General features: G+C 30.1%; 3 protein-coding genes and 1 non-coding gene across 4 annotated transcripts; 3 read left to right on the top strand and 1 right to left on the bottom strand.

Moving 5' to 3' along the window:
- Positions 1-2,659: 2,659 nt before the first annotated feature.
- LOC102664707 (uncharacterized) lies at positions 2,660-4,174 on the bottom strand. The gene is made up of 5 exons (XM_006604522.4): positions 3,775-4,174; positions 3,545-3,620; positions 3,346-3,390; positions 3,172-3,252; positions 2,660-3,075 (listed from the first exon to the last, which is right to left on the bottom strand). Exons 1-5 carry the CDS (start codon positions 3,837-3,839, stop codon positions 3,040-3,042), a joined length of 303 nt encoding a protein of 100 aa, XP_006604585.1. The 5' UTR covers positions 3,840-4,174; the 3' UTR covers positions 2,660-3,039.
- Positions 4,175-7,093: 2,919 nt separating this feature from the next.
- Positions 7,094-9,520, top strand: LOC100305790 (uncharacterized). The gene is given in 2 exon segments (NM_001249788.2): positions 7,094-7,323; positions 9,115-9,520. Coding segments are annotated over 2 exon segments (396 nt in total). The 5' UTR covers positions 7,094-7,101; the 3' UTR covers positions 9,289-9,520.
- A 1,027-nt stretch (positions 9,521-10,547) lies between these two features.
- Positions 10,548-10,621, top strand: TRNAI-AAU (transfer RNA isoleucine (anticodon AAU)). Its single transcript has one exon. It is a non-coding gene; the product is annotated as a tRNA-Ile (tRNA).
- An 11,042-nt stretch (positions 10,622-21,663) lies between these two features.
- LOC100818216 (ACT domain-containing protein ACR10) lies at positions 21,664-25,004 on the top strand. Its single transcript, XM_003554348.5, has 6 exons — positions 21,664-22,170; positions 22,250-22,468; positions 22,924-23,029; positions 23,438-23,774; positions 24,066-24,350; positions 24,574-25,004. Exons 1-6 carry the CDS (start codon positions 22,017-22,019, stop codon positions 24,709-24,711), a joined length of 1,239 nt encoding a protein of 412 aa, XP_003554396.1. The 5' UTR covers positions 21,664-22,016; the 3' UTR covers positions 24,712-25,004.
- Positions 25,005-26,255: the final 1,251 nt, after the last annotated feature.

A 26,255-nucleotide genomic window follows, 5' to 3' on the forward strand; every position in this document is an offset into this window, starting at 1 on the left:
AGAGATCATACTTAAAAATGATATTATACTCATACCAAAGGTTTTTTTAAGAAAAGCGTTTCCAAATAGGAAAGGGCATTTATTTCTTTTCCTGCGTGAACCAACAAACAAAACACAAAGGAACGCAGAAGCAGGGTTCAGTTCATTTTTCCAAATCTGGATTCACTACGAATCCTTGTAACTACTCGTTTTTTCTTATTAATCTAAAAATTCTCGTTCATTTCAACCTTGAAAATAGAGGAATAGTTTCCGTTTGTCTCTTGAAATCGTTTTAGCATGCTGCACTTGCAATCGTTGCCATATAAATCAACTTACAAAAATTACAATCCAAAAAATAAGTGGCGCACCCAGAAGGGTAACTACTACAAATTAAAGAAGCAAACATTTGAGAAAGGAAGGGTCATGCAGTGGAACTAGTTTGGCAAAAAGGGTATTTTTTGTCAGAGGAGACCACTTTTTTTAAAAAAAAATTTAATCCAGTGTAAACATTCCTACTCTAGTCTCATACAATTCTCAAAAAAGTTTCTATCCTACCCACCAAGTTTGTTTTCTACGGTGGGAGACCTATAAGTTTTTATCACGATAAGCAGTCAAAAAAACAAAACTTGAGATGGAAAAAGCGAAAACTGGATGGAAACAACAGAGCCCTTCCTTTGGGCGCTCTACAAACCCTCGTGCCAAACTCATAGCAATTTTGTATGCTTTGATTTAGCTTGGAAGAGGGGGATATAGGGATGTTTTCAAGTTTTCTTGATTTTAACCAAACCTATTTTTATTCTTATTTTTTATTTTTTTGAAAATAATAATATGTAACACTTAAACCAAGTGACACCGTAAACCATTGAGTTGATAATAAACATAATATATTGAATACATTTTTAGACTGTATTTGAATTTAGAAGATAATATATATATATATATATATATATATATATATATATATATATATATATATATATATATATATGAAATTTGTTTGTGATATTCAATTATTGCTTATTAAATCGTACAATTACTACTAAAAGCACAAGAAAATACACATCGTAAAGGAATAAAGTTTACCAATTCATGAAAAGATTGAGAAGACCTCAGAAAGTCCATAGTCTTAGAAAGATATTTTCTTATCTCTTTTTTCATCTTTATTCGTGAAAATAGGGTATTCAAATAAAAGCAAATGTGCGAGAAAGTGAAGGCATTAAATATTGAAATTGATATAAAGTTGTGATAGAGAAAAGATTAAAAAAAAATATATCGATGGGTTAGTATTAATTTATTGATCCCTCAATCGAAACTAAAATTATGTTCATAAGAAAACTTAATTGATAGTTAAAAATTGTTAAGTTAATTTTTAAAATTATAAGTATGGGACAACTAATGAAATAGCCGGAAAAAATGATAAAGAAACAAATATGTTTATATGATTTTTTATATAAATTTTAATTTTATTTTATGTATAAAAATATTTTTTAAGGTGTTATAATTTGAATTTTTTTAATTAATTTTAAACTCTTATAATTTTTATTTATAGATAAATTAATTTCATTGCATTTTAAGTTTCAGTTATTAATTTTGTTTAGTGTTTATGGACTCACGCGCTTCAGTCACTCATATTGTTTTTAGTTGGACTTTATTAAGTTGTCACAACACCTGTGCATGCCAAAATTGGTTTAAAAAAATTTCAACATCAAACACATGAATCAATTAATAATAAAATTATTTTAATTTAATCATAAATTTCATATTAAATTTTTTATTAATATAAAAAGCTCCATTGACCCCAGGTAACAATGGACCTTGTAAATATGAGTGGGTAAGTGGGTTGACCCATTCCATGTAAGACCCGTCCACGTATGCCCGCATTAGTGGTGGATCGGGCTTGTATGTCCCGCACTTTTACACGGATTTAAAATATTGATCATCCCCCGTCTGTAGACTCCTCGGGCCAAACAGATTGGTCCGCAGCCTATTTTTTCTTAAAAAAATGTAATTTTAAATCAAATATATTTTTTTCTTTTAAAAAAATAGTCAATTACATTAAATTATATATATATATATATATATATATATATATATATATTTAAAAAAGTCTTAATAAATTTTCTAACAAATACTTAATTACAAAAGTTTTAACACAATTAAATAAATTTTCAATATAAATGTAAAAAAAAATTGAACTAAACTTTTAAGATTAATTGGATTTGGGTTGGGTTTAGCTGTGATTGCAAGTTTGTGGATCAAATTGCGGGTCCTGTGGGTCAAACCCATATAATCTACGGCCTAGACAGGATGGACATAAAATCTTATATAATCATGAATTTTTTAAAAAAATTGATTCAAAATCCGTGCGAACCACGAATCGATCCGTGGACCTAAGTCTATTTATCCACTCTTACTTACAAATGCTGAAGAGTGAACCCTGAATACATTAAATATGGAGAAAGAGATTTGTCACTCATGATTTATATACTCAATTTAAACATGATTATCTATAATAAGAGATATTTGTAGTTTAAACAAAAAGTTTTTTTTCTTTTTTAATTAATTTGATTTGTGCAATTTATAAGTGTAAATATTATTAAAATCATATAATTTAATTAATTAATTTTTTGGTATTTTTTTTTTATAAATTGCGGTTGTTAATTCAATTAATCAATTAAAACTTAAACTATATCGTAAAACAATTAAACAAACAACAAAAAGATTACACTGGATAATGTGCCCAGACAATCCAGTTGGTCGACACTAACTAACAAAAAATCAACTTTAAATGCACAAACCAATTTGGTGTAAACTAATTTGTGGCATCCACAATATCGACACTAAGAATCGTACGTTTATATATACAGATGTATCATGCTGATAGGGTGAATATGAAGGCGCCCTAGCTACTCCAATGATAGTTGCTCCAACATCTTTTTTAGTTTCATCGAAACTACTCCACTCCAAACACGGCAGAAGGCCACTGATAGTTTCTTCATCATAGCAATCCTCTGATCAAAACTCATATGCTCAGCTCTACCCAGTGTCTCATTAAATGCATCAATGCTCAATGAAGGAATTCCAGCGTCGTGGCTCCTGCATGGCCAACAATGTCAAGCTTAATTAGCCACCACATTGTTGTACCAACAAACGGTTTGTATATAATATCCATAATGCATTAGAGGTACGCACCTGTGTAAGCTTCTCAACTTGAAGATGCAATGAAGCTTCTCTCTTGTGCCATTCGGCTTCTTTCTTGCGCCAATCATTGTCCTAACAACATATTTAATTTCAAATAAAGTTAACAATGATAATAATTAATCAAAAAGCCCACACAAAGCCAGGAAGAAAAGATAACCTCAATACCTTACTTTCAAGAGCAGTACTTTTGGCCTCAAGTGACTGAATTATCTGCCAACAGCCAAAAAAAAGTGTAATAAGGCAAATTATTCTGTTAAAGGTTTAATTTGATATATAAAAAATAAACGTCAGTGCCATTCTTTTTTGGGAACATAAAAATTTCAGAAATTAAACAAAGCACAACCACAACAATATATACATTTACCTTATTGGAATTTCTGCGGTGCTGAAGCCATTTTTGTATGCTAGACATGTCATATATGTGTCCACAAGGGAGACAACTGAACCCATTCACCCCCCAAAAAAATTCAAATAAATCACAACATTGTTCACATATACTACTAAACAACAATTTTACAATAACATAACATATCCAATTAAAACACAGGGAGAGAGAATGTAAATTAGGGTAAGTAAAGGAGATTGGGATTGCACCAGATGTGATGTTCTCCGCCTACTGGTCCAAATGTCCATGCAAATAGGGCAAACGAGAGGCTCATTAATGTCTTTGGAATGAGAAGCCGCCGCCGCCTCGCCTTCTTCTTCGGTTCTGCGGCGTTTGTTTGATCCGTCCTCTTGTACGCGATTCTGCGATTCGACGTCGGGGATAACTATTACTTCTTGGTTGTTAGATGATGAAAGGTTGCTTCTTGTTCTTGGCACAGCGAGGACGTAGGTTTCAAATTGGTTGGGTTCCATATTCTTCTTCCTCTTCACTATCGGAAACGTAGTGGAATAGTGGAAATTGGTTGAAGAATACTTCTACCGAATTCGCCATTACAGGAGAAGAGAGCCACAAAGTGAGGTCAACACAGCGCCCCCAAACCATTAAAACCACACCAGAAGGGGCGACGTACTGTTAAGCTACTTATCAAGTCAAAATAATTTTGAAATTAAAATTTAAAAATATATTTGATTGGAATAAAAGGCAATAAAATAAGACTAAATGCTCTGAGATTAGGATACTATAATCTAAAATATTATATAAAGTTCTTGTTTCAGAAAGAAAATAATAGTCAATTTTATGCGTCCAAAATGTAAGTAATATTGACTATTTTGTGCACACATAATTAAAATTTTTAATAGTATCTTAAATTTTGTGTATCTCTAAAATTGAATTTTAATGCAAAGATTTATTTTCAAATATAGTTTGGAGGGGTAATTAAACATAATTTCAAACTAATTTTACTCACAAACATACTTTTTCAACTCTTCTACTTAAAATCTAAGCATACCCTTATTATTTTTACATTAAAAAAATAATATTTTAATAGTAGGATATATCACTAAATTAATAGGCTGGAAAAAATATTTTAAAATTTTAGTATTTAATTTATCTGCAATTATTTGAAATATTTTAAATTTTTTCATTATTGTTACTTTTTCTTCGTATTTAGAATGCTCAAAATAAATCGATTTGAGTTGTTAGACTTGACCTACCTTATAAACAAGCCGACTCACATCTTGGTGAGTCCTAAAAAAGTTAACCTAGATCGACCCACCATAGTTTGATAGGTTAAACAAGTTGACTCACATAAATTTTTTAAACAAATCATTTTTTAAAGAAAAATAAAATTCAATAGAATGAAATACAATAATAGTTACATCTTGCTCATAAAATTCTCATTGTTTTGGCAATTCCAATTCCAAATAAATCAATTTTCTAAAAACTAAAAAAATAAATCATTACAAGTTTAACAAGCAAAATAATTTTATAATCACACATGTGAGACAATCATTATAAATGTAACAAGTCAACAAATAATTCAATGAAAAAATATTTAAAATCACAAAATAATAGCTCACACAAAAATAATAATAATTTTTTTAGGTGGGTCGACCTGACCCACTTCAAGATCGAGTCATTGGTGGGTTGGACTCAATTTTCAAGCCAATCGTGATTTTGATTTTTTTTTATTCACTCGACCTGATTCAAATTCATGGTGCAATAGGTTTACTCTCGATTTTGTTATGTATTACAACTGTATTTTTATTAATTATTTTATTTATATGACAATTAAGAGATGCATCTTCCATTCCATGTGTGGTGTAAATTCCTATACATGTTGATACTAGTAAGATTTTACAAAAACAAGTTTAGCTTGTGTTTGGTTGTGAAGAAATATGAAAGAAAGGAAAATAAAATTTTAAAATTATGTATGAGTCTTACAATTTTTTCTTTATTTTTATTCAGATGTTTCTTCTCAATTTATTTTCATTCTTTTTGTCTTTCACATGACCAAACACTCACTTGTTTCACACAAATTGCATAATTCATCTACAACCATTCAATGGATTCCAACACAATAAAAAATCTTAGTGGGGACACCTTTGTGCCTTAATAAATCTCAATAACTTACTCTTTGATTTTAAAATTTACTATGAATTTTCATGGTTTTTAATTCTCACACGACACTCAAATAAAACTAAAATATAACTAATTTTTTAAATATAAGAAACATGTTATTCTAAAATATTAAAAAATCTTTCAAATTAATTTATTTTTTGATCGTTTTTCAAAATAATCTCTTAATATTCATAAAATACATCAACTCAAAATCTAAACTACTGAATGTTCAATACTTCAAAAATGATTTATATATTTTCATTATTTTTTTTTATATTATTGGTATAAAATATCGATTGAATTCACCTAAGACTAATATCTTTTTGAAGACCTAATTATGTGGGTTTAGTGAAATTCTCTCATTTCAATCACTTTTTTTACATTCATAATACTCAAATTCATGATTTTGTTTAAGGAAATTGAGTCTTGTACCATTTGAATTAACGACTTATTGATATTTTATAAATTGTTTAAGAGAAAAAAATAATATTTAAACTTTGAATGGTTCATTCTTGATTTAGAAAGTGAGTTAAACTGAACAAAACTAATTTGATGAGTGTTTATTTCATGTAATAATCTTACGATCTCGAACATCACATTTCTTTTCTGGAAATATCATATTTGAAAATGTGATTTATAGCGTATATAAAGTGTGTTAGGTTAACTTTTAACATTTATAAGAATGTTTTTAAAGTTTTAAAATAATAAATGAAAAATAAAAATTGGAAGTCATGTTGTTAGAAAATAATTTCTCACATTTTGAAGGCAATGTAACTTTCTCACCCATTAACATTGGAATAAAATTATATAGACATGTGAATAAAATTTTCATGAGAATAAAAAATATCCTAAAATTTGATATAAAAAAAAGATATAAAATAAATATTTTTGAATAATATCCGTCCAAACATGAAAAATAAACATTTGCACCTTCACATTTTCAAATATACAAGATATTTTTTTAAACAAATGTCCCCTAATTAATTTATTTTTTATTTACAAAGCGGGTCAAAGTGGAAAAAGAAAAATCTAAGGATGTGGGCACGTGACTAATGTGAATTAAAAAGTTTAAAATATAAATTTAATCACTATACATTAAATTCATAAATCACTATTTATATAATTTTTTAAAGAGATAATTAGTTAATAAACTTATAATTCATTGATGTATAATGGTTTGTTGTGATGGTTTATTCATCTAAAATTATTTTATACCGTAAATACATAACCTTATTTTCTTTTAAAATATTACGATCAATATTTATTGTTAGATTATAATCATACATTAAGCGATTAAACTAGGGTAAAAAGAAAAAAAAAAAAAAACTTAGGAAAATTTAGAGTTGGTGGACCTGCTCCCCCAAAATAGAGTTATTAAATTAGAAACGAGAAGAGTGGAGAGGAGGTATGAGATAATGGCTCGCAGTATATCGTACATAACGGGGTCGCAGCTTCTCTCTCTCAGACGCCATCCAAGCATCGCCGTCGTCGATGTAAGGGACGATGAGAGGAGCTACGACGGACACATATCGGGGTCTCTTCATTACGCAAGCGACACTTTCTCCGATAACATCTCAAATCTCATTCAGGCAGTTAAAGGCAAAGACACTCTCGTCTTCCACTGCGCTCTAAGTCAGGTCACTCACCCCTTTTTCAATTATTTATTTTACATGTTTTCTGCCACTTCGATTTGTGTTATTCCAATTCCTGTGATTCAATCCCGATCCATGTGTTCGTTGAGGAATCTGATTTTGTTTTTGATTTAGCATTGGAGTTTGGTAATTGTTGCCCCAGTTCTAGTAATTAAAATTGAATTTTCGCACAAGATTGGTAGGGTTGTTCATTGTGATGCCTCAGGCCAAAGGGATCTTGTACCAGGAGTGTCTTAGAGATATAAAACCATTTATGTTCCTCTGTCTAACATGTTAAACTTTTGGGGAAGTTGGTTGGTGACGACTGTCATATCTCATTGCATGCATCATGGGCTAAAAAAATTTCATCTGACATAAATTAGCCAAATCTTACAAGTTACCAATTCAACCAAGATGTTTTGACAGTCATGATATGAGGAAAACTTTTTGTTAGTGAGAAATAGGAGGGATTGAAATATAGCCCTCCTTATCATATGGCACTGTTTTACCCTGCTTTTCACTGCTTCTCTAGGCACAAATCAGAACTATATGATTTTCAGTTGTGAGCATCTCCTTTTAGTGAGAGGCGTTCTTCGTTTTGTAATTTTCTGTGGCAGGTCTGTTGTGTCCTTAAATGTCAGCTTTTATTTTAGTTGGCTTTGCGATCATTAGCTTATTACTGAAATTTCTTATTTGTTGTTGTCAAACACACACACACCCAGAGAGGGAGAGAGGGAGAGAGAGAGAGTGAGTTAGTTATAGGAAAGGATGGGTTGATAATATGGAAAGTGTATTTGAAGAGAAAGAATAAACATTAGAGTTAGTTGGTTGGGTGGGAGTTAGCTAGTCAGTTATGATGAGCTGGAAGTAGTTAGTAGTCAGTGGGAATTGTCAAGGGCTAACTGACCAAAATACCAAATAAATAAAGAAGCTATAAACAGAAGAGGGGGAGAAAAATTGTTGTGATTGTTGTAAGGCAGAGAGACAATCTCTGAAGGAGCCTGGGCTCTGGTTCTTTGTAAGAGTTGTTCATATGTGATAGTGAATGATACTCTCTTCTCCCTTCTTTCAATTCTTTGGGTTTGTGTCAATCTTCTGTTCTTTTCTTTTTGACGGTTGGTTCCTAACAGAGTAGTTTGTTGCAAAAGAAGTGTTTCAAAATATGGAAGGGAGTTGACTAAAAGAAATCTGATACTGAGGAAAGCCAACAGTTTGAAATGAAAGACCTGCAGTGGTTTGAAAGGAAAAGGGCTCCTTTCTTGGGAAAGAAAACTAATTAACCAAATTTTATTGATATTTTCTTTTGACTGTTTTTACCATCTTTCATTGGCTATGGCAAAGTGTGGCATTCTATATTCTCATTATTCTGTATCTGATTCATTTTCCTAGGATGATCTTATCATTTAGAATTTCAAATTCTATATGATGGATTGTTCGGCTTCTTATATGCATATGCTGATACTTAGATTATTTTTTGACTTCCCATTGCTAGTGCCTTTTCAGAATGTGCATAGTGATGTCAATGCCTGACACAATTGATATAACTTGCAATGCAAATTCTGCATTTGAGCTGATTCCAAGATATAATGGATATGCTTGACTTTACCTTTTTTTATAATATAGCTTTTTAGTTATATCTTAAAAACCTAAAAATTCAACTTGACATGTCAGAAACAAGATTCTACTGATTATGACATTTGATAAACTTTTTGTAATGGGACATGTATCTTCCTATATGCTTTTTGTATGATACCAGAATGTCTCTCTAAACTGAAAGTAGCATAAACTATTTTGTAGGTTCGTGGCCCAACTTGTGCTAGGAGGCTTGTCAATTATCTTGAGGAGAACAAGGAAGATACTGGGATAAAGAACATTATGGTCTTGGAACGTGGCTTCAATGGGTGGGAAGCTTCTGGTAGACCCGTTTGCCGCTGCACCAATATTCCTTGCAAAGGAGAGTTGTCTCCTTAATCAAAGACGTATTTGTGGTTGGATGGAATTATGGAGGCATATCATCTTTCGTGTGATATGTGCACGCATTTGTATACAAAATGTCAAAAACAGTAGGATGACCACTATGTTGCATCATTATATCTAGGTAAAAGCCTATAATATATCATTGTAAACTTAAGTAAACTGAATACCATGTTTCTGTTTTTGTCTATCACATAATAATGTAAGAAATCCTTCGATGGAGACTGCCAAGAATTACCAAGTTACCCTTTTTCTTTCTGAACATCCCTAATGTATTATATAACATAATTTGACCAATGATTTATGATTGAGGGATTCTGCTTTGACAAGTTTCATGGGCTAGTCCTACGGAAGACTAGCATTTTTGGAATTTGGAGAGTTTCGAAAAACTCAATTAAAATGGTCTGTAACAAGTTTTTGCTAAAATGAAAATGGATGTGCTCATCAGCCATATCGGCGAATCTCAAGGTTGTGGCGTCATGGTGCAACATTTTTAGCCTTTGATGTGCTATGAAATTTTGCTTGTGTTCCATGTGACAGCCAAAAAAATCCTCAAAGCTGCATACAATCCTTAATTACTTTTGTTACGAATGAGTTACTGTTCTTTAGCCTCGAAACTACATTTGCAAAAGCATTTAACTCATTTCTTGTGCTTTAAAATTGCATTGGAATGAATGCTACCGAAGTAACAACGGGGATACAAACATGCGCTTTATCTTAGTCATCAAAATCCTCAACACCCTCCCTATGTTGGTCCTATGTCTTATGCTATTTTGGAGGTTTTTATGAAATTCTTGTGTTTCTCTAGGTCTCTAATGCTAATACATACACATTGACAATCCAAGCGACCTAAACAAGCTGTAAAACAGATTCCAAGAGTCAGTATCGTCATATATTAAGAGATGTTGCAGCAGGAATATCAATTTGAAGATGTTTGCTTTTGGTTCGAAAACCGTAATAAGACCCAAAAAGTCTAATATTTCAAAACATTAAATTCTTCTTAAATACCCGGAATAAATTCTGTTTTTTAAATGGTAATTCAGTTATTTACACTTCTTTATTATCAACTATAAAAAATTAATTCGATGGTGAAAAGGAATGCATACAGGAAATGAATTTAGACAAATAATATTTGTACAAAAATTGTACAACTAAATAAAATGATATGATGGAAGAGATAAATAACATAAAATATAATGTGTATCATATCTAAAAGAATTGTTAAATAATATAAAGTGAAAATAACATTCAAATATGGCCTATTAGCTCAGTTGGTTAGAGCGTCGTGCTAATAACGCGAAGGTCGCAGGTTCGAGACCTGCATGGGCCATATAAAAACTTATTTTGCATTTTGTTTATGCTGTTTCTTAAGTTCATTATGAATTTTTGTTTTAACTTTTGTAAGCAACTATTACCTGTATTTCAGCTTCATTTGTGAACTCCTGCATTATTAAAATGAATATCTGGGATTGTGATCCTTTTTTCAAGTAACTTTTTTTTCCTTAGTTTTTGGGGCTTCATTGGGAAATCATTATCATCGCTTGAATCAATGTTTTCGGTTACCATGCTTAGGCCTACACTAAACCTCCCAGATAACAACATGATATCTTCTGTTTGCTCATTTGTGAGTCGTGACCAAAGTTAATCACAATATTCTGAGTTCTTTGGGCTACTCCCATCTGGTTTATAAAATTTGGGAATAGTAAAGGTGAATACTAGCCAAGCATGCTTGGATTAAGGTGATGTAAACATCCATTGAGTAAAAAGCGTCCTTCTAAACTATCCAAGCACTAGCTCAGAGATTTGGTGTCCCAAAAAGAATCAGTTCTAAGAAGCATTACCACCAAAAGGAATTCCCAAGTAACAAATATGATGCTGAAAACTGAACAACCAGCCAAAGCACATTGGAAGAAATAACTTGATTATCCACATTCTTAGCCACAGACCCCAAGTTAGCCTTCAATCCAGTTAACCGGAGATGACCTCAAACTCAAAGAACATAAGAATAAGAAAACTCACAAGGGTATCATATACTCATTTAGAAGCAGAATTGTATCATTAACAAACTTAAAGTTAGACCATGACCTACTAACCAACTTTGACACCCTTATAGAGATTACTATCCACAGCCCTCAAATTTGAAACAACCAACTTAGAAAATCAGGTACTAATATAAGTAAGGTTTGGATGCTCTGTGACAACCATTGGGAAAGTAGCATTTAAGAGGCATGCAGAAATGCACCTTCTCCATCTAGAACTGACACCCTGTCTATTAAGAACCTTGTTTATAAAACTCTTAATCACAATCTTTCTTGAGACCTTGTTATATGTTATCTGATAGGCTGATATGCTATTCTTGGAGAGTGGTTGTGTGATCGTAAGATAATTTCTCGTGGGAGGAGAATATGTTCCTTGCAATATTTGTTAGGAGATATAAATATCTGGTTTAACTAACAAAAGCTCATGTTACTTATCTCTCTAGAGAGAAGGAATCCGTATCAGCAGTATGCCTTTTGTTGTTTGTCTGAACAATGTCTAGCTTTATCAGGAGATCTTTTTATTCTGCATTTCCTGCATTTGCAATCAGTTAGAGTTGCTGATCTTTCAGTCCTCCATTTCGGGTGTTTGCATCATGAATGTGATGTGTAATGCTTATGTTAGCGCATGTGCATTAGTGCATGCCTACAAACACATGTTAATGGTTTAATGCTTGAAACTGCCATGAAATATTAATTGTACAAACTAGCAGGTCGAGGCTGTTAGATTTTATCTCAAAACCAATTGGCATTAAGTGAAGTTGTCCAACAGATATATAAGCTACACTTCAAGGATTGAGGCAGTCATGTGGGACTTGGGTATTTCCCAATAGAGGCAGATGTTGTACCAGATCCACTAGAACCTGTTAAACCCGGAGGAATAGATGTCAAGCAGGACTAATCTGGGGTAACTACTCTGCAATAGAACTTGAGAATATAGGGTATGATCAAAATCAAATTCCATTTGGATGGTTTGCATATGTAAGTTGTATTATTATTTTTGTTGTTAGCAATCTTATTGTCATAAAAACATAATCCATGGGATCTGAGGTAGTTTGTAAGTTATTTACAAAACGGTTGTAGTCCAAAGTTTTTCTGGTTTGAAAATGAAAGACTATTCTTGTATAAACTATAAAGTCATTATAAATATATCTCATCATATCCTCATTTGATCTGCTAAATAAGACGCTTAGGAATAGAAAGGGTCAAAAATATTATTTGACGCTTAACTTTTAGTACCAAAAATAAAATAAAAAATTTATCAAATAAAAAATAAAAAAATTATTAAAAACTAAAATAAAAGTTTAATTATTTATTAGGAATTAAAAACATAAGTCTAATTTTATTTTATTTTATTTTCAATTAAAGAAAAATAATCTCTCTTACTCACTGTATTGTGTATGGTAGTTCGTAAATTCGAAACAAAACTTCTTTTCTGTAAATGAAATGAAAGTGAGGTCCGTTGGGCCTTCGCACTCATTTCTTCGAGCCCTAAAATAGGTGCATACAAGTTCAACGGTCCCACTTTCAGCTGCTAATTGACTAATGTAGGGTCAAATGATAAGGTTACCTTACAGTTACGATACTCGCCACAATACTATGAGTGATTGAGTCCGTAACTAATAAATTAAGATTAAATTCTGTTTTTATACTTGATTGCTTTACTTAGCTGCCAAGGAATACTAAGATTCTACAAATATTAAGTTACGAGCTGCGCAAATAATCAGATGTCATATATTTGGTTCTTTATTTAGTGTCATGCATCTTTTCTGCATCAATTCAATATTATAATTATTTATTCTGTATTACACATCCTTCTACACGAGTTCGAGCTTTCTTCAAGTTAACTAAATTCTTAATCTTTAATTTTTTTAAAAAAATTAATTTTTATTCTTTAAATAAAAGTTTAACCGATAAAGGTTTCTTATCTTTTTCAAAGTTTGATTTTTAATTCTGAAACAAAAATTTAAGTGCCGAAGGTTTCTTATCTTTTTTTCATTAAGATTTTTAGTTTTTAAATTTTTAAAAATTTAATTTTTAATCCTGAAATCTCTTAAAATAAATAAAAATAATAGGTTAAAACTTTTATTTAGGAACTAAAGACTAAAATTTCTAAAATTTTAAGAATCTTAAGATCAAACAAAAATTTAGGGACTATAAATCTTAATGAAAAAGTTAAAAAATCTTAACCAAATAATTTTTTTGGGGAGTAAAAATCAAATTTTAAAAAATTTTAGGGAGTAAATCCCTTCTTTCTTTAATGTATGTTTAATTATTCAATTACTTAGAGTTTTGCATTATCTCCAGCGGCTTCAATATTTATATACTGACTATTGTCGTTGAAAGTCAAATAAAAATTATTGAAATGTATCGCACACATATATAGAGGTAACAATGTCTATAAATTAAATTCTTATTTCTTTAATTTTTTTTTATAAAAAAATTGAATAAATAATATATGTATTGACAATATAAAAATATTTTATGTTATAATTTAATCATAAGTCATCATGTTTTATGTATAGTAAGTTTATTATTTTTATAATAATTTTTTTATTGACAATATATAATTATCAAGAGTCATCAAGGATGGTTTTTAATTAATAGATTGTGTGAAAACTTTTATATTGATAATATATACTTATTAAACTCAAATTTTTTAAATTAAAAATCTCGAAATGTCATAATAGGGCACGAGAAGCATAAAATATAAGAAAAATGTATTGCAAAAATGATATTCTTGCTTTTTCCTATAAAAGTGAGTCAACCTAAACAATTTGACTGAAATTACGTGTAAGAAGAAGCAACCGTAAAGAGCACGTTACATGGTGATACCTTGGAGACAAAAAGAACCACTAGAGGTCATTAGTCCACAAATATGGTAGAAGATTTGGAAATTTCAGGGCTCAGCTATGATTGATCATATTTCATAGATACTATATGCGTATGGATATGCAAATACCTCAATAGGAGTATTTCAAAGATATATAAGATAAGATACGGTACCTACGGAATAAATATAGTTTAATTTTTTATTTTCTGTATACATGTAAAATTTTTATCCTGTTAATTAATTACAAATTATTCTTAAGATAGTCAACACTGATTAATTAAATTTTATCTAAGCGTGTACAAAATTCATAAAGCATGACAACTATATAATTCTGCACATTTAAACTAAAAACATGTTTTTTGACATTGTTAATAATTTATAATTATCAGAAGTCACTGTTTATTGTTTACAAATAGAAATTACTAGTATTTTACAAGTAGATGTAAATTTAATTTATTTTCTTAAATATGAAGAGGACAACTTTTTTTCCCGCAAAGATAACATTTCTATGTTTTTAGCTCATATATAATTTTTATCCTTTTAAGTACTTTACACGTACGATACGGGTCTCGAATATACATCTAACACGGAAGTATGAAGCTAAAGTAATTGTTCATATTTCATAGGTTCACAAAAAGAATTTGCTTCACATAATTGAAACGTGCTTTACTTTATTTGGTCAATATGGGTGAAGTTTATTAAAGGATGCTGCTATTTCCCTTTGTGGAAAAGCGCAGCACTGCACCGTAAATGGATGGAGATAGAAATAGTCAGCCACAAGAATCTCATATCTTCTTCTTCTTCCTCGTTGTTCCAATTAACTTCCAACTCATAGATTGGATTTGAAATCAACTTAACAGAGCAAGAGAAAAACTTCTTAACACAAAATGCCACACAAGTTTTTTTATGTGTATATAATGATCACGCACATATAACTCAATAGTTAAAATTACAACGGTATAATATATTTTTTTATTAACAAAATATTAGATGAAATTTTATGTTATATAGTTTTTTCTAAAAATTATTTTAACGTAGCACATAGTTTAAATTTAAAGATGAGATGCAATTTTTACACAAAAACAAATTAAGGAAGAGTAGCGGTAGCCATTTGGTGTGTGTTTGTGTAGCTTATATGTATATGAATCACTGTTTGTGTGTGTAGCTTTACTGGGTGTAATACAAAAACAATACCATAATTGCTTTAGCATTTTTGCTTTAGAATGTAAATTTTTTCTGTTCAACATGAGTATAAATTGTTTCCAAACACAACTAAAAAGTGTAACTATTACTACGCGCTTTGAGCCAACTCTCTCTATTTTTCAACGAGATTTTGTATAATATAATTAAATTTGCTATAACAAGAAAATAATAAATTATATATATATATATATATATATATATATATATATATATATATATATATATAATAAAACTATATAATTTATATAATGTTTTTTAATTATTATAAAAAATACTAGCAACAGATTTTTTTTATGTACACTACTGTTTATTATTAATTAAAATTTATTGAAAAATTATAATTTTATCTGTCCCACGTCTTATTTTTTTTATATCATATTGCTCATTTTATTCAAATTTTGTCTCTTTTTCTTATTTTCACCTACTTATATAAATTATTATGTATTTATTATATAATATAATTTCTCTCTACATACAGTATAATAATACGATCAATATAGACAAAGTTCCTTTGGAATTAAAATTAATTATTCCAAGTGGATCATCGGAGTGGCCGAGTGGGAGTATGAAGATGACAAAGCATGCTGTTTCTTACATGTTTCCTCCCAAACGGGAAGTGGGTGCATACTTTGTGTTTGTGCACTTATCCACAATAGATACGACACAGATCACACACTAAGAATCTACTCTTTTTTCTTATTTTTTTATGTACATAATGGAATCTACTCTTAATAATTACTTAATTGTTTGTATACTTTTTTTCCCACTTCAATAATGTCATATTTTATTGTTCATGTATCGACACTTGTTGCTTGTATCATACATGTGGAAAATAGGGATTCCATAAGCTGGGTTTTCAGTACATGTTAAATTTATATTAAAAGTTGATGTTGATTGAATGGTCATAAAATACATTGATAGCATCAAATTGTCTCAATAAAAGATTAATTTTAACCAATTTTTATTGGTCAGCACTATCGCATTTTTTTGTTTTTGTTTTCTATTCACAAGTATTTTTATGTGGAGATAATCATATTCAATATATGATTAGATATTAAATGTCACTAATTTTCTCAGGTAAGATCTAGGTCCTTATGTTACAACTTATTTTATATTGTAGGTGTCCAATTTTTTTCAAGTATTTTTTTTTACTTGCCTTAATTGTTGTAGGTATCCAATTATCCATCCCCTACTTAGCTATTATTTCCAAGTTAGAGCCTTTTGTTGTAATTTTGTTTTTGAATATTCATTTTACGGTGCATCTGGATGCCCCATATATAATCCATTTAATTAAGCATTTAGAATTTATTCATAAAAGTTATTTATAAGCATGTGTGGTCGTTTCTGTAAAAAAAAAAAAAGTAGGTTCGTTTGTTCAGCAGGATATTTATAAGCATCTTTATTTTTTAAAAGGAAATAAACATCTTTATTCTTTCTACACACACCACATAATTCATGAATTTTAGTACATAAGGCTTGAAACCCAATTCAAAGACACTGATGTGAAAGCAGGCGAGCGCAACATTTCTTTCCTCTCTTAAATTGAATTTTGAATTGGTAGGTTTTTAAATTTAATTATAATATTTTATTAAAATATTTATATATGTTTTTAAATTTTTTCTTTCAACTTTTTATGAATGCAAAAAATATTTGTTAAATTAATAAAATCGATTTTGTTTAAACTTTCAGGTTTACGTTTCTTTGTTTGTTTTGATAAATTTATGTATATCCCCCTTTTGTGATTAAAATGAAGTTTCAACTCATTTAATTTTTTTTTAGATTCAAACAACCTGAACTTAATTCATATTTTGTAGTTTGGTTATATTTGGTAAGATTAACTGAAAAATTAACTAAAAATTAGAAAGTTAATTGAAAGTTGTAAAATTAACTTATTAAATTATAAGTGTTTGCTAAAATTAAATGTTGAAATAACTAAAAAATATAAAATGATAAAAAAATAATAAAAATCATGATTTATTTTAAAATGATAACTAAGAAATTGAATAAATATATTGAAGATAAAAATAAAAAAATATGAAGTTATAAATTAGAAATTAATATTTAAAAAAATACTAAAAAAAACTTGTTTACCAATTGTGAAATAAATTTTTTAACTAGTAAAAAATTAAAAACTAATTTAAATACCTTACCAAATATAACTTTTGACATTGTGTATGATTATAAAATAAAATTAAGCAATGAACTTTTTAAGATATACCCAGATATAAAAATAAATAAATTAAATGACTATAACTTAAGACCAAGAATTATAATATTGATTTGATAGTTGAAGGAATAAAGGAAAAAAGAAAGATTGTAGATTCCAATATCTCTTGCTAATAAATTAAAGGAAAAAGTTAATAACAATAAAACTTGTTTATCACATACTTTTTCATGTCTATTTTTTATTTTAATATTTTAGCTTTGATTTTAATTAGTTAAAATTTGAGAAAATTAGTAAAATACAGAAAAATTAATTTTTTTTATAAAATCATTATATTACAATTTAACATTATAGTAAGTTTGTTGAATTTAAAATTCAACCATTGAGTAGTAACAAGAGGTTTAAGTAATTTGTATGAAATATTTTTTTCAAACTCTAACCAGCCCCCAACTCCATATCATATACAATTAATCTGGTACCAATGACACCTTCCTTGTCATGTTCTAGCATGATCTTCTAAAGTTTCTATTTCAATGAACTTTGTTGCTTTTCTCCAATGGCAAGTATTATTCCACTCACGAGTCGGACGAGTGAAAGTTTTACATTTTTAAAGGTTCTTTTTTTTTTTTTGCTCTCCTTTTAACTAATTAATTTCTGAATTAATTGTGTCAAGTTACTTATTTATTAACTAACTCGTCAATAGGAATTGAATGGAGTTAATTAATTTTTATTTCAACCTACTAGATCAATTCAAATGAGTGCTATTTACTTACTTTAACAGCTCTAATCACCAAAGCAAATAGTAATCAAAATCAAACGTGTTGAAACATTATAAATGCAACCTTTTTCATAAATAAAAACCATGTATTTTACAAGTAATTTATATAGTAAATTTCAATAAGTTCAGTGTTTAATTTTCATACGATTCTTTTTTTTCAATGAGCCCTTAAATGAAAGAATAAAGTTGAAATTTTTGGACTAAACGCAATGCACGGACGTCATAGCAACGTTAAGGCATGACGTCATCTTCTTTCCTTTTCTTTTCTTTTATTATTATTAGGTGGGATGCTTTTAATTTATTAATCCTAAGAGTGACATGCATAGACAACTTTTTTTAAATTTTTATTTTTATATAAGATAGACAACTTTTCAAATCATACGCCTCTGTCTGTGAAGATGCATTATTTTTTTCCTGATAAAAAAGATGTATTATTTGTATTGTTCCTAAGAGTGATTCTTTTTTTTTTAAATGTATCAAATAGGCGCCTTTTTTTTTATCCAACACAAAAAAAATGGGCATCATTGTTCGCAGCTCCCACTTTCTAAATTCTAAACCCACGTGATTTAATGCCTTTTTCAAGGGTCTGTCACATCTGTTACTGTGTTAGATCAACTGTCACAGTGAGTCCGATAGATCACTAAACCTGGATCAAGTGATTAAAAATGAGTGAGATCAGCTTGATTGTTTGGTTTCGTGTCTAAGGATTTGTTTGGAAAGAGTGAAAATAGAAGGAGAAAAATTAAAAGAAAAATAAATACTTATAATAATATCTTTTCATTTGTTTGGTTGGAAAAAATGGAAGGAAATCAAAGAAATTAAAAAAAACAAATTCAAGTTTTCCTTTCTGTTTTATTTTTCTTGTAGTTGTTGTAACAAGATAGTTGTATTAAAAGGTGTGACTAAATCACTTCCTTTTCATATGGTTTTCTTTCCTCTCTATTTTTGTTTGCCCTCTTGTCAAACATAGGGTAAGTGCTCTTACACTTAATTTCTAAATTCTAAACGTTTTTTTTTCTAAAAATAGAGGGAAAAATAATTTGGCTAGATTTTATATGAGTCAAATAAATGTCACTTTAATTTTTTAATACAATACTAATAATAATGTTGGTTTTTTCTAAAAAATAAAGAGACAAAATAACTTTAGTTTTCTCATTAATACTAAATGTCACTTTAGTTTTTTTAATGCAATATTAATAATAATGTTAGTTTTATAAAATATTACTTTTTTCACCTATTTAATACTTTTTCTTAATTTGCGTAAAAAAATTTAGGACAATACTTATTTGTGAATAAAGGAAGTATACTTTTTTTTAGGTTAAGTTGATTTGTGGGTCTCATAATGTTACAAAATTTTCAATTAGGTCTATGATTTTTTTTAATTGAGTCATTTCGTTTCATTGCTGTTAAAAATAAATAAATCATGTACACCTAATTGGGTTGCTGGTTTTGAAGTGTATTATTTTCTCTATTCTTAATTATAAGATTCTTTATAGAAATTTGTTTATTCTTTTTTATAAGATCGTTTTCTAATTTTAGATGTATTAATTATTTTTTTCTTACGTAATCTTATTTAATTATTTTTTCTTCAAACATGAGTGAGAAACAATTAAGTGAATAATTTTAGAATGATACTATAATTATTGACAAATCTAATATAATTAATTAAATTAATTAATTTTTTTAAGAGATATAAATTAGTTAAAAAAATCTTATAACTATAAACGGAGAAAGTATAAGCATAACAAAGTCAATGATGATAGTTTTCTGCAAAATTTTATGGAACTAATTAAACAATTACAAGTAGCCTGTGAAAAAAAATACTTGGCCGCATTGAATTAGAATAGAAGAGCAAATTATACTAATTAATCCTGAGATTTCACGAAATTATACAATTTTTTTTACTTCTTTTATCCTTACACTAATTTATTTAATTATTTAAAAAATATTACACCAACACTCTCTTCGTTACAATGAGTAAACTAAACCACTGACACTCCTTAATTCGTTTGTAAAACATTAGACGTAAAGGAGAGTGTCGTAAGTGTTAAAAAAGCAAGAAAAAATTTGTAATTTTAGAAAATTTTTAATGACAGTTAGTGCAATTTATTCCTAATAAAATTATAAAAATACATAACAAAATCACTTATGATTTTTTTTTCGTAAACGTACAAGAAAAAAAAATAACAAAACATATAACTCCCCCATTATTTATCAATACATAGATGTTTATTGTTCATAGTTTAAATTCAGGTTGGGATAGAAATTTACACTATTTTTTTTTTTCAAAACCCATTGAGAATTCGGATTCCACCAACCCCACTTCTTAATGTGATTTTTTATTTTTTTTAAATTTTTTAAAAAATATAAATAAAGGAAATTAATAAAATTAGAGAATATTATGATATATTTTTTTAGTTACCATATAAGTACTTAGATAAATTATAAACTTAAGGTAATTGAACATATTGTGGATTCTTCTAACACCTTCAACATATCGTCATCGTTTTTTATTTCTGTTATTTCATATTCGATTAATTTTTTTTAAGAATATTTAACATAATCTAACTGTCGAAAGAATAATTGTCTAATCATATGATTCGTGAATTTCATAAGGAAAAGTCGTTAGAGTTGTAACTTACTTGATGACATCCTTGAGTTTCTCGATGTTACATCCAAAAGGAATGTCAAATCTTATTGAGTTTGTTCCCATAATAGTAGGATTAATGATTGATTAAAATAGATTAAATATATTATCTGATGTTCTATTGATGATACATAATAATCCAGCATGTTCAACTATCTTAAACTTGTAATTTATTTAAGTACCTACCACTAAAAAATATTATAATATTATCTAATTTTATTAATTTTTTTTATTTATATTTTTAAAAATTAATTTTTCTAAAAAAAATTAAAAATCACGTTGAAGATTCAGATTGAAGGAATCCGAATTCTCAATGGGTTTTGCAAAAAAAAAAAATTCAAAAATATAATGTAAACTTGAATCCCCAACCTGAATTTATAATGTGAACAATAAACATGTAATAATTGGTAAATAATGAGGGAAGTTATATGTTTGGGTAATTTTTTTTTCCTTGTATGCTTAAAAAAAAATCAATCACTTACTGCCTCTTTTTTTAAAGTCTAAATATTACGTTAGAATCCAATTGCACGAAATAATGGCAATGAACTGTTGCGTACTAACATGCCTTTGTCTCTTCTTATGCGTGCAAGAGGTATTAGTATAAGGTACTAACATGTATTTCCGTACTAATATGTCTTTGTCTCTTGGCCTCTTAGTCGGCATTTTTTTAACAAAGTGAGAAGCGTATTTTTTTTTTGTATCTATAAAATTATTAATATAAAATATTCACTAGTTTTATTATAACTAATTTGATTGATAACTTTAGTGAATCTCCCTCCAACCTCGTTCATCCAAAGCTCAAGCAGGAAATTTTTATTTAAAGATAATGAAATCACTTGCCACTCGCACTAACGATTTTTTAGTGAGGGAGTGTAATTTGAACACACTGAAAAGGCGATGGATGTAAATTCACTTATTTGATTTTCCATTAGCACTAGCTCTCAAAACCAAGACCGAAACAGTGACAAGGCAAGTTCCATTCCGTTGCGCCGTGTTTTGTTTCTCTCTCGTTTCAGTTCTGTAGTAGAATCAAGTAGCATAGAAAGAACGAAAGAAGAAGGATTATGGGGATTCTGCACGACGACGTAGTGATAATCGGAGAGGCAGAGAAAGAAGGTAAAGCAACCGTCATAACCGTCAATTGCCCCGACAAGACCGGTCTAGGTTGTGATTTGTGTCGCATCATTCTCTTCTTCGGTCTTAGCATTGTCCGAGGAGGTAAGTAAGCCTTCCAACTTATCTTCACTTTCTTCTGTCATCATGTCTGTGAGACTTATTCCTTTGTTTGCAAATGAAGACGTGTCCACCGACGGAAAATGGTGCTACATAGTATTCTGGGTGGTGGGGAAGCAAAGGGCGAGGTGGAGTTTGCTGAAGAAGAGGCTAATTGAGGCGTGCCCTTCTTGTTCTTCTGCTTCTGGAATCTCCTATTACCGTTCTGAATTGCAGCCTCCTAAACCCCCTGATGTATTCCTTTTGAAATTTTGTTGCCACGATCGTAAAGGCCTTTTACATGGTACTTGTTTGTTGTCTTGAACTTTCAGTTAGAGATTTGGGGTTTCTACTTTCTACCTCTCTGATATGCTGTTACTTTTCATTTTTATTGCTTTCCATCTATCTTGGTGTTGTGTTACTCAGCCCTTGTTTTCCCAAATGTTGAACTGGTAAACGGGCCTTAAGGTTCTGTTTGTTGCTTAAGAAAATCATGTTAAAAGGAAAAAAAATGAACTGATGGTTTTACAATAGTCTAAAACACTTTCCAATTGGGGCCCCCAAACTGACATGTCTAACAAAACTAACAAACTAACAATTCCCCATCAAAAAAAAAAAAAGCCAATTGGATTCTTTGCCTGCCTTGGATTTTGCCATTTTTTCTAGATATATTACAAATTATATGATGGAAGCCTTATTGTGTGTTATTCATGAGTTGACAAAATAGCTGAATGCTTTTATTATTGGGATTTGGGACAGATGTTACAGAGGTTCTTAGTGAGCTAGAGCTCATCATACACAAAGTGAAGGTGTCTACTACACCTGATGGCAAAGTGGTGGATCTGTTTTTCATCACGGATACCAGGTTGTACATTTCTATCCATTCAATTTTTGGAACATGCTTGTGTTGTAATTCGGTACTCTTTTATTGCTAGTTCATTTGCTTTGAAATTTCTTTTTTTATTTACTAAGGCAGTGGATTTGGTGAGTTGGATTGCCAAGTGTTCTCTTAAATATAATTAGAAAAGAAACTTGAAAGAGACTATTAAGGTAGCTAGATTTATCCTGTTCTAATAATATCTTTTTTGGTTAGCTCAAGGAAATGTGTTACTAATGTTTTTTCTGAAGCAATAATCTTTCATTAGATGATGTTGAAATACATTTTTATGAGAGTGGAGGTTAATTTTCTGATGTATACTGTGCACTTGATTACAATTTCATGTGTTTACTATACTAACTAACTTATTGCTTAATCTTGTATACATATGATCAGGGAACTTCTACATACAAAGAAGAGAAGGGATGACACAATTGAACAGTTGTCAGCTATTTTGGGGGATCCCTTAATTACCATTGACATTGAATTGGTTGGCCCAGAAATTGCTGCTTGTTCTCAAGCATCTTCATTCCTTCCAAGTGCCATGACAGAAGATATGTTTGATTTGGAATTACCTGGTTCAATACAAAGTGGAACTTCCACATCAGATTCTGTTTCTATTACGATGGACAATTCACTGAGTCCTGCTCACACGCTTGTCCAAATTATATGTCAAGATCACAAAGGTCTTCTTTATGACATCATGAGAACTCTGAAGGACTACAATATTCAGGTATAGTAATTCAAGAGCTGAATACTACAATATTTTTTAATCATGCTTTTAAACTGCTATGAATTGGATAGTGTTGTCAGCAGAAAGAATTGATAAGCCTATACACTTCTATTGCATATTATATGTGAAGTTTTTTGTTTGTGAATACTGTGTTGTGAAATTTCATATTCCTTTCAACATGGGCAGTTCTCTTTGTTATGCCAAGTTACTCAAAACAATCGCATTCTTTCCACTTTTCTTGGTCATCTTATCAAGTATCCTACAACTAGACCTAATTTGTCATTTAAACAGATTTCTTATGGGAGATTCTCAACAAAACCCAGAGGAAAATGCGAGCTTGACTTGTTCATTATGCAAGCAGATGGGAAAAAGATAGTTAACCCCAGCAAGCAGAAGTCTTTGTCATCACGCCTTAGGATGGAACTACTTCGTCCGCTCAGAGTAACTGTTGTAAGCAGGGGTCCTGATACAGAGCTGCTGGTTGCAAACCCTGTGGAGTTATCAGGCAAAGGACGACCTCTTGTTTTTTATGATATTACTCATGCTCTCAAAATGCTTGGCCCTTGCATATTTTCGGTACTTACTGATCTGATCACTATGTTACTTCCTACTGTTTATTTTCACACTTAATTTTTCAGTGGTCATATTCTCCCCTGGGAGACTAGCTCAATATGAATTTTCACACTGTTTCCTTCTCCCAATTTCTAGAATTATGTTCACAAAATTAGATAGGGGCAGAATGAAGCAGAGATACTGAGAATGATCATTTGCAGCATGTCATTTTTTTTTGTTTCAACAGGCTGAAGTTGGAAGACATGTGGTTGGAGATCGCGAGTGGGAAGTTTATAGAATCTTGCTTGATGAAGGGGATGGTTTATCTGTTCCAAGGAACAAGATTGAGAAAGGAGTTTGGAAGATGTTGATGGGTTGGGAGTGATCCATGGCTGGTGGCATTGTTCATCTTGGATGAACCTGTGCTCGTGTACAGATAACATGGTTATCATGTAGTTATGATATGTAACTTGTAATTATGAAATGTTATATTGTGCAGATGGTGATCTTTGCCACGCTATATTTTTGAGAGCTTTTGCAATTTTAACCTAGTGTAGAAAGAAGGGCAGTAACAACTAGCAAGTACAGGAAAAAAAAAGGAGAAAGGCAGGCAGATTATTTAGAGTATTTTATGAACGAAAATGAATTATTGTAAAATGTTAATATTCAGTTCTTTCATACTATATATAAACTTTTTATTGGTTGCATCCTACTTGAAAATGAAAAGCATCATTACAATCTGACAGTGTGGAAGCAGTGACACGTTTAAAGGAATTCAAACAGGTTGACACGAGGTTGTCTGTGGATTTATGGAATGAAAGGCTCTTTATGGCCAAGCTACTTTGCTGCCATTTTTAGCATATAAATTTGGTCAGCTATAACCCTTGAGTGCATGATTGGTTTACAGTTCGAAATACTACAGTCTGTGTGTTGTGTTTCAATGTAAAAATAAAATGAACATAAAAGTAAGAGTTTTTATTTTTGACAAAATTACTTTTGTTTCAAAAGTAATTTATAATTGATTTCCATACATGCTCTCAATTGGTTGGTTTCCTCAGTGTTGTGCTTTTATTGTGCCCAACTGCTCGTTGTTCCGGACTCTTTCAGGCAGTGATTAGATTACGCTTTCCCAGCAGTGGTTTTCCCTAGAATGGAAGGGAAGCTTAAGGAAGATTTTTCCGGAAGAGTCACTCGCCAGAGCAGAGGAAGGGAATTCGGAACTCAATCACCAAGTTAACCTTCCCATTGTCTATGCCAGCAACAAAGGAAGAAGGGGAATAGTAACAACAACATACTAATTCGAGGGTAAAGTCGTAGTTAATCCCATTACGGTAGAACAAAAAGCCCCTAATCTCATCCCTTTTGAAGGTCTTTTCAGTTCTCCTTCCAATTGCTGCAGTACTAAGGCCAGTTCTTACAGTTGGAGTCCTATCCTAATAGAATCCCTTACCTATCTTCATTTTTTATTATGTCATTTTCCTAAGATACAGCTTCTAATAGCAAGTTGTCCCCTATAGTGATATTTTAATTCTAATTAATATGTTAATTCAACTTAGACTTCACCAGATGTTACCTACATGGATATCAAAGAGAGCACTATGTCACATCCACAGATGGCAAACCCTGATTCTGTCTAAATGGTTCATTGGTTTGTAGGAACATGTTCAACGGCCTTTGACCATTCTTTGCCGCTGCATTTTTCTAAGGACAAGTTCCAGTTATTGACATAGACATAGCTTGATGATAATTGATCAGTATCCCTGATTCTCATCTTTTGGTGTTAATTAAAATATCTGTTAATGATAATCTCTTTTTTAAAATTGTTTTGTCTTAGCATGTTAAAATCATGAAAAAACCCCATTTGTTGCTATGCCGTAAAAATTCTTCACATGTCATAAACTGATATTTTAAGATTTTGATTGTTGTTAT

The sequence above is a fragment of the Glycine max genome, chromosome 19, assembly GCF_000004515.6.
Source record: "Glycine max cultivar Williams 82 chromosome 19, Glycine_max_v4.0, whole genome shotgun sequence".
Taxonomy (NCBI): domain Eukaryota; kingdom Viridiplantae; phylum Streptophyta; class Magnoliopsida; order Fabales; family Fabaceae; genus Glycine; species Glycine max.

What these genes read in the sequence shown, in the direction of transcription:
- LOC102664707 (XM_006604522.4), bottom strand. Translation starts at nt 3,839, where the DNA reads ATGAGCCTCTCGTTTGCCCTATTTGCATGGACATTTGGACCAGTAGGC. An exon ending in GGCGGAGAACATCACATCTG is followed by an intron (nt 3,621 to 3,774) that starts GTGCAATCCCAA and finishes GAATGGGTTCAG; the next exon opens with TTGTCTCCCTTGTGGACACA. An exon ending in GTACTGCTCTTGAAAGTAAG is followed by an intron (nt 3,253 to 3,345) that starts GTATTGAGGTTA and finishes ATATGTTGTTAG; the next exon opens with GACAATGATTGGCGCAAGAA.
- LOC100818216 (XM_003554348.5), top strand. Translation starts at nt 22,017, where the DNA reads ATGGGGATTCTGCACGACGACGTAGTGATAATCGGAGAGGCAGAGAAA. An exon ending in TCTTAGCATTGTCCGAGGAG is followed by an intron (nt 22,171 to 22,249) that starts GTAAGTAAGCCT and finishes TTGCAAATGAAG; the next exon opens with ACGTGTCCACCGACGGAAAA. An exon ending in TTGGCCCTTGCATATTTTCG is followed by an intron (nt 24,351 to 24,573) that starts GTACTTACTGAT and finishes TTGTTTCAACAG; the next exon opens with GCTGAAGTTGGAAGACATGT.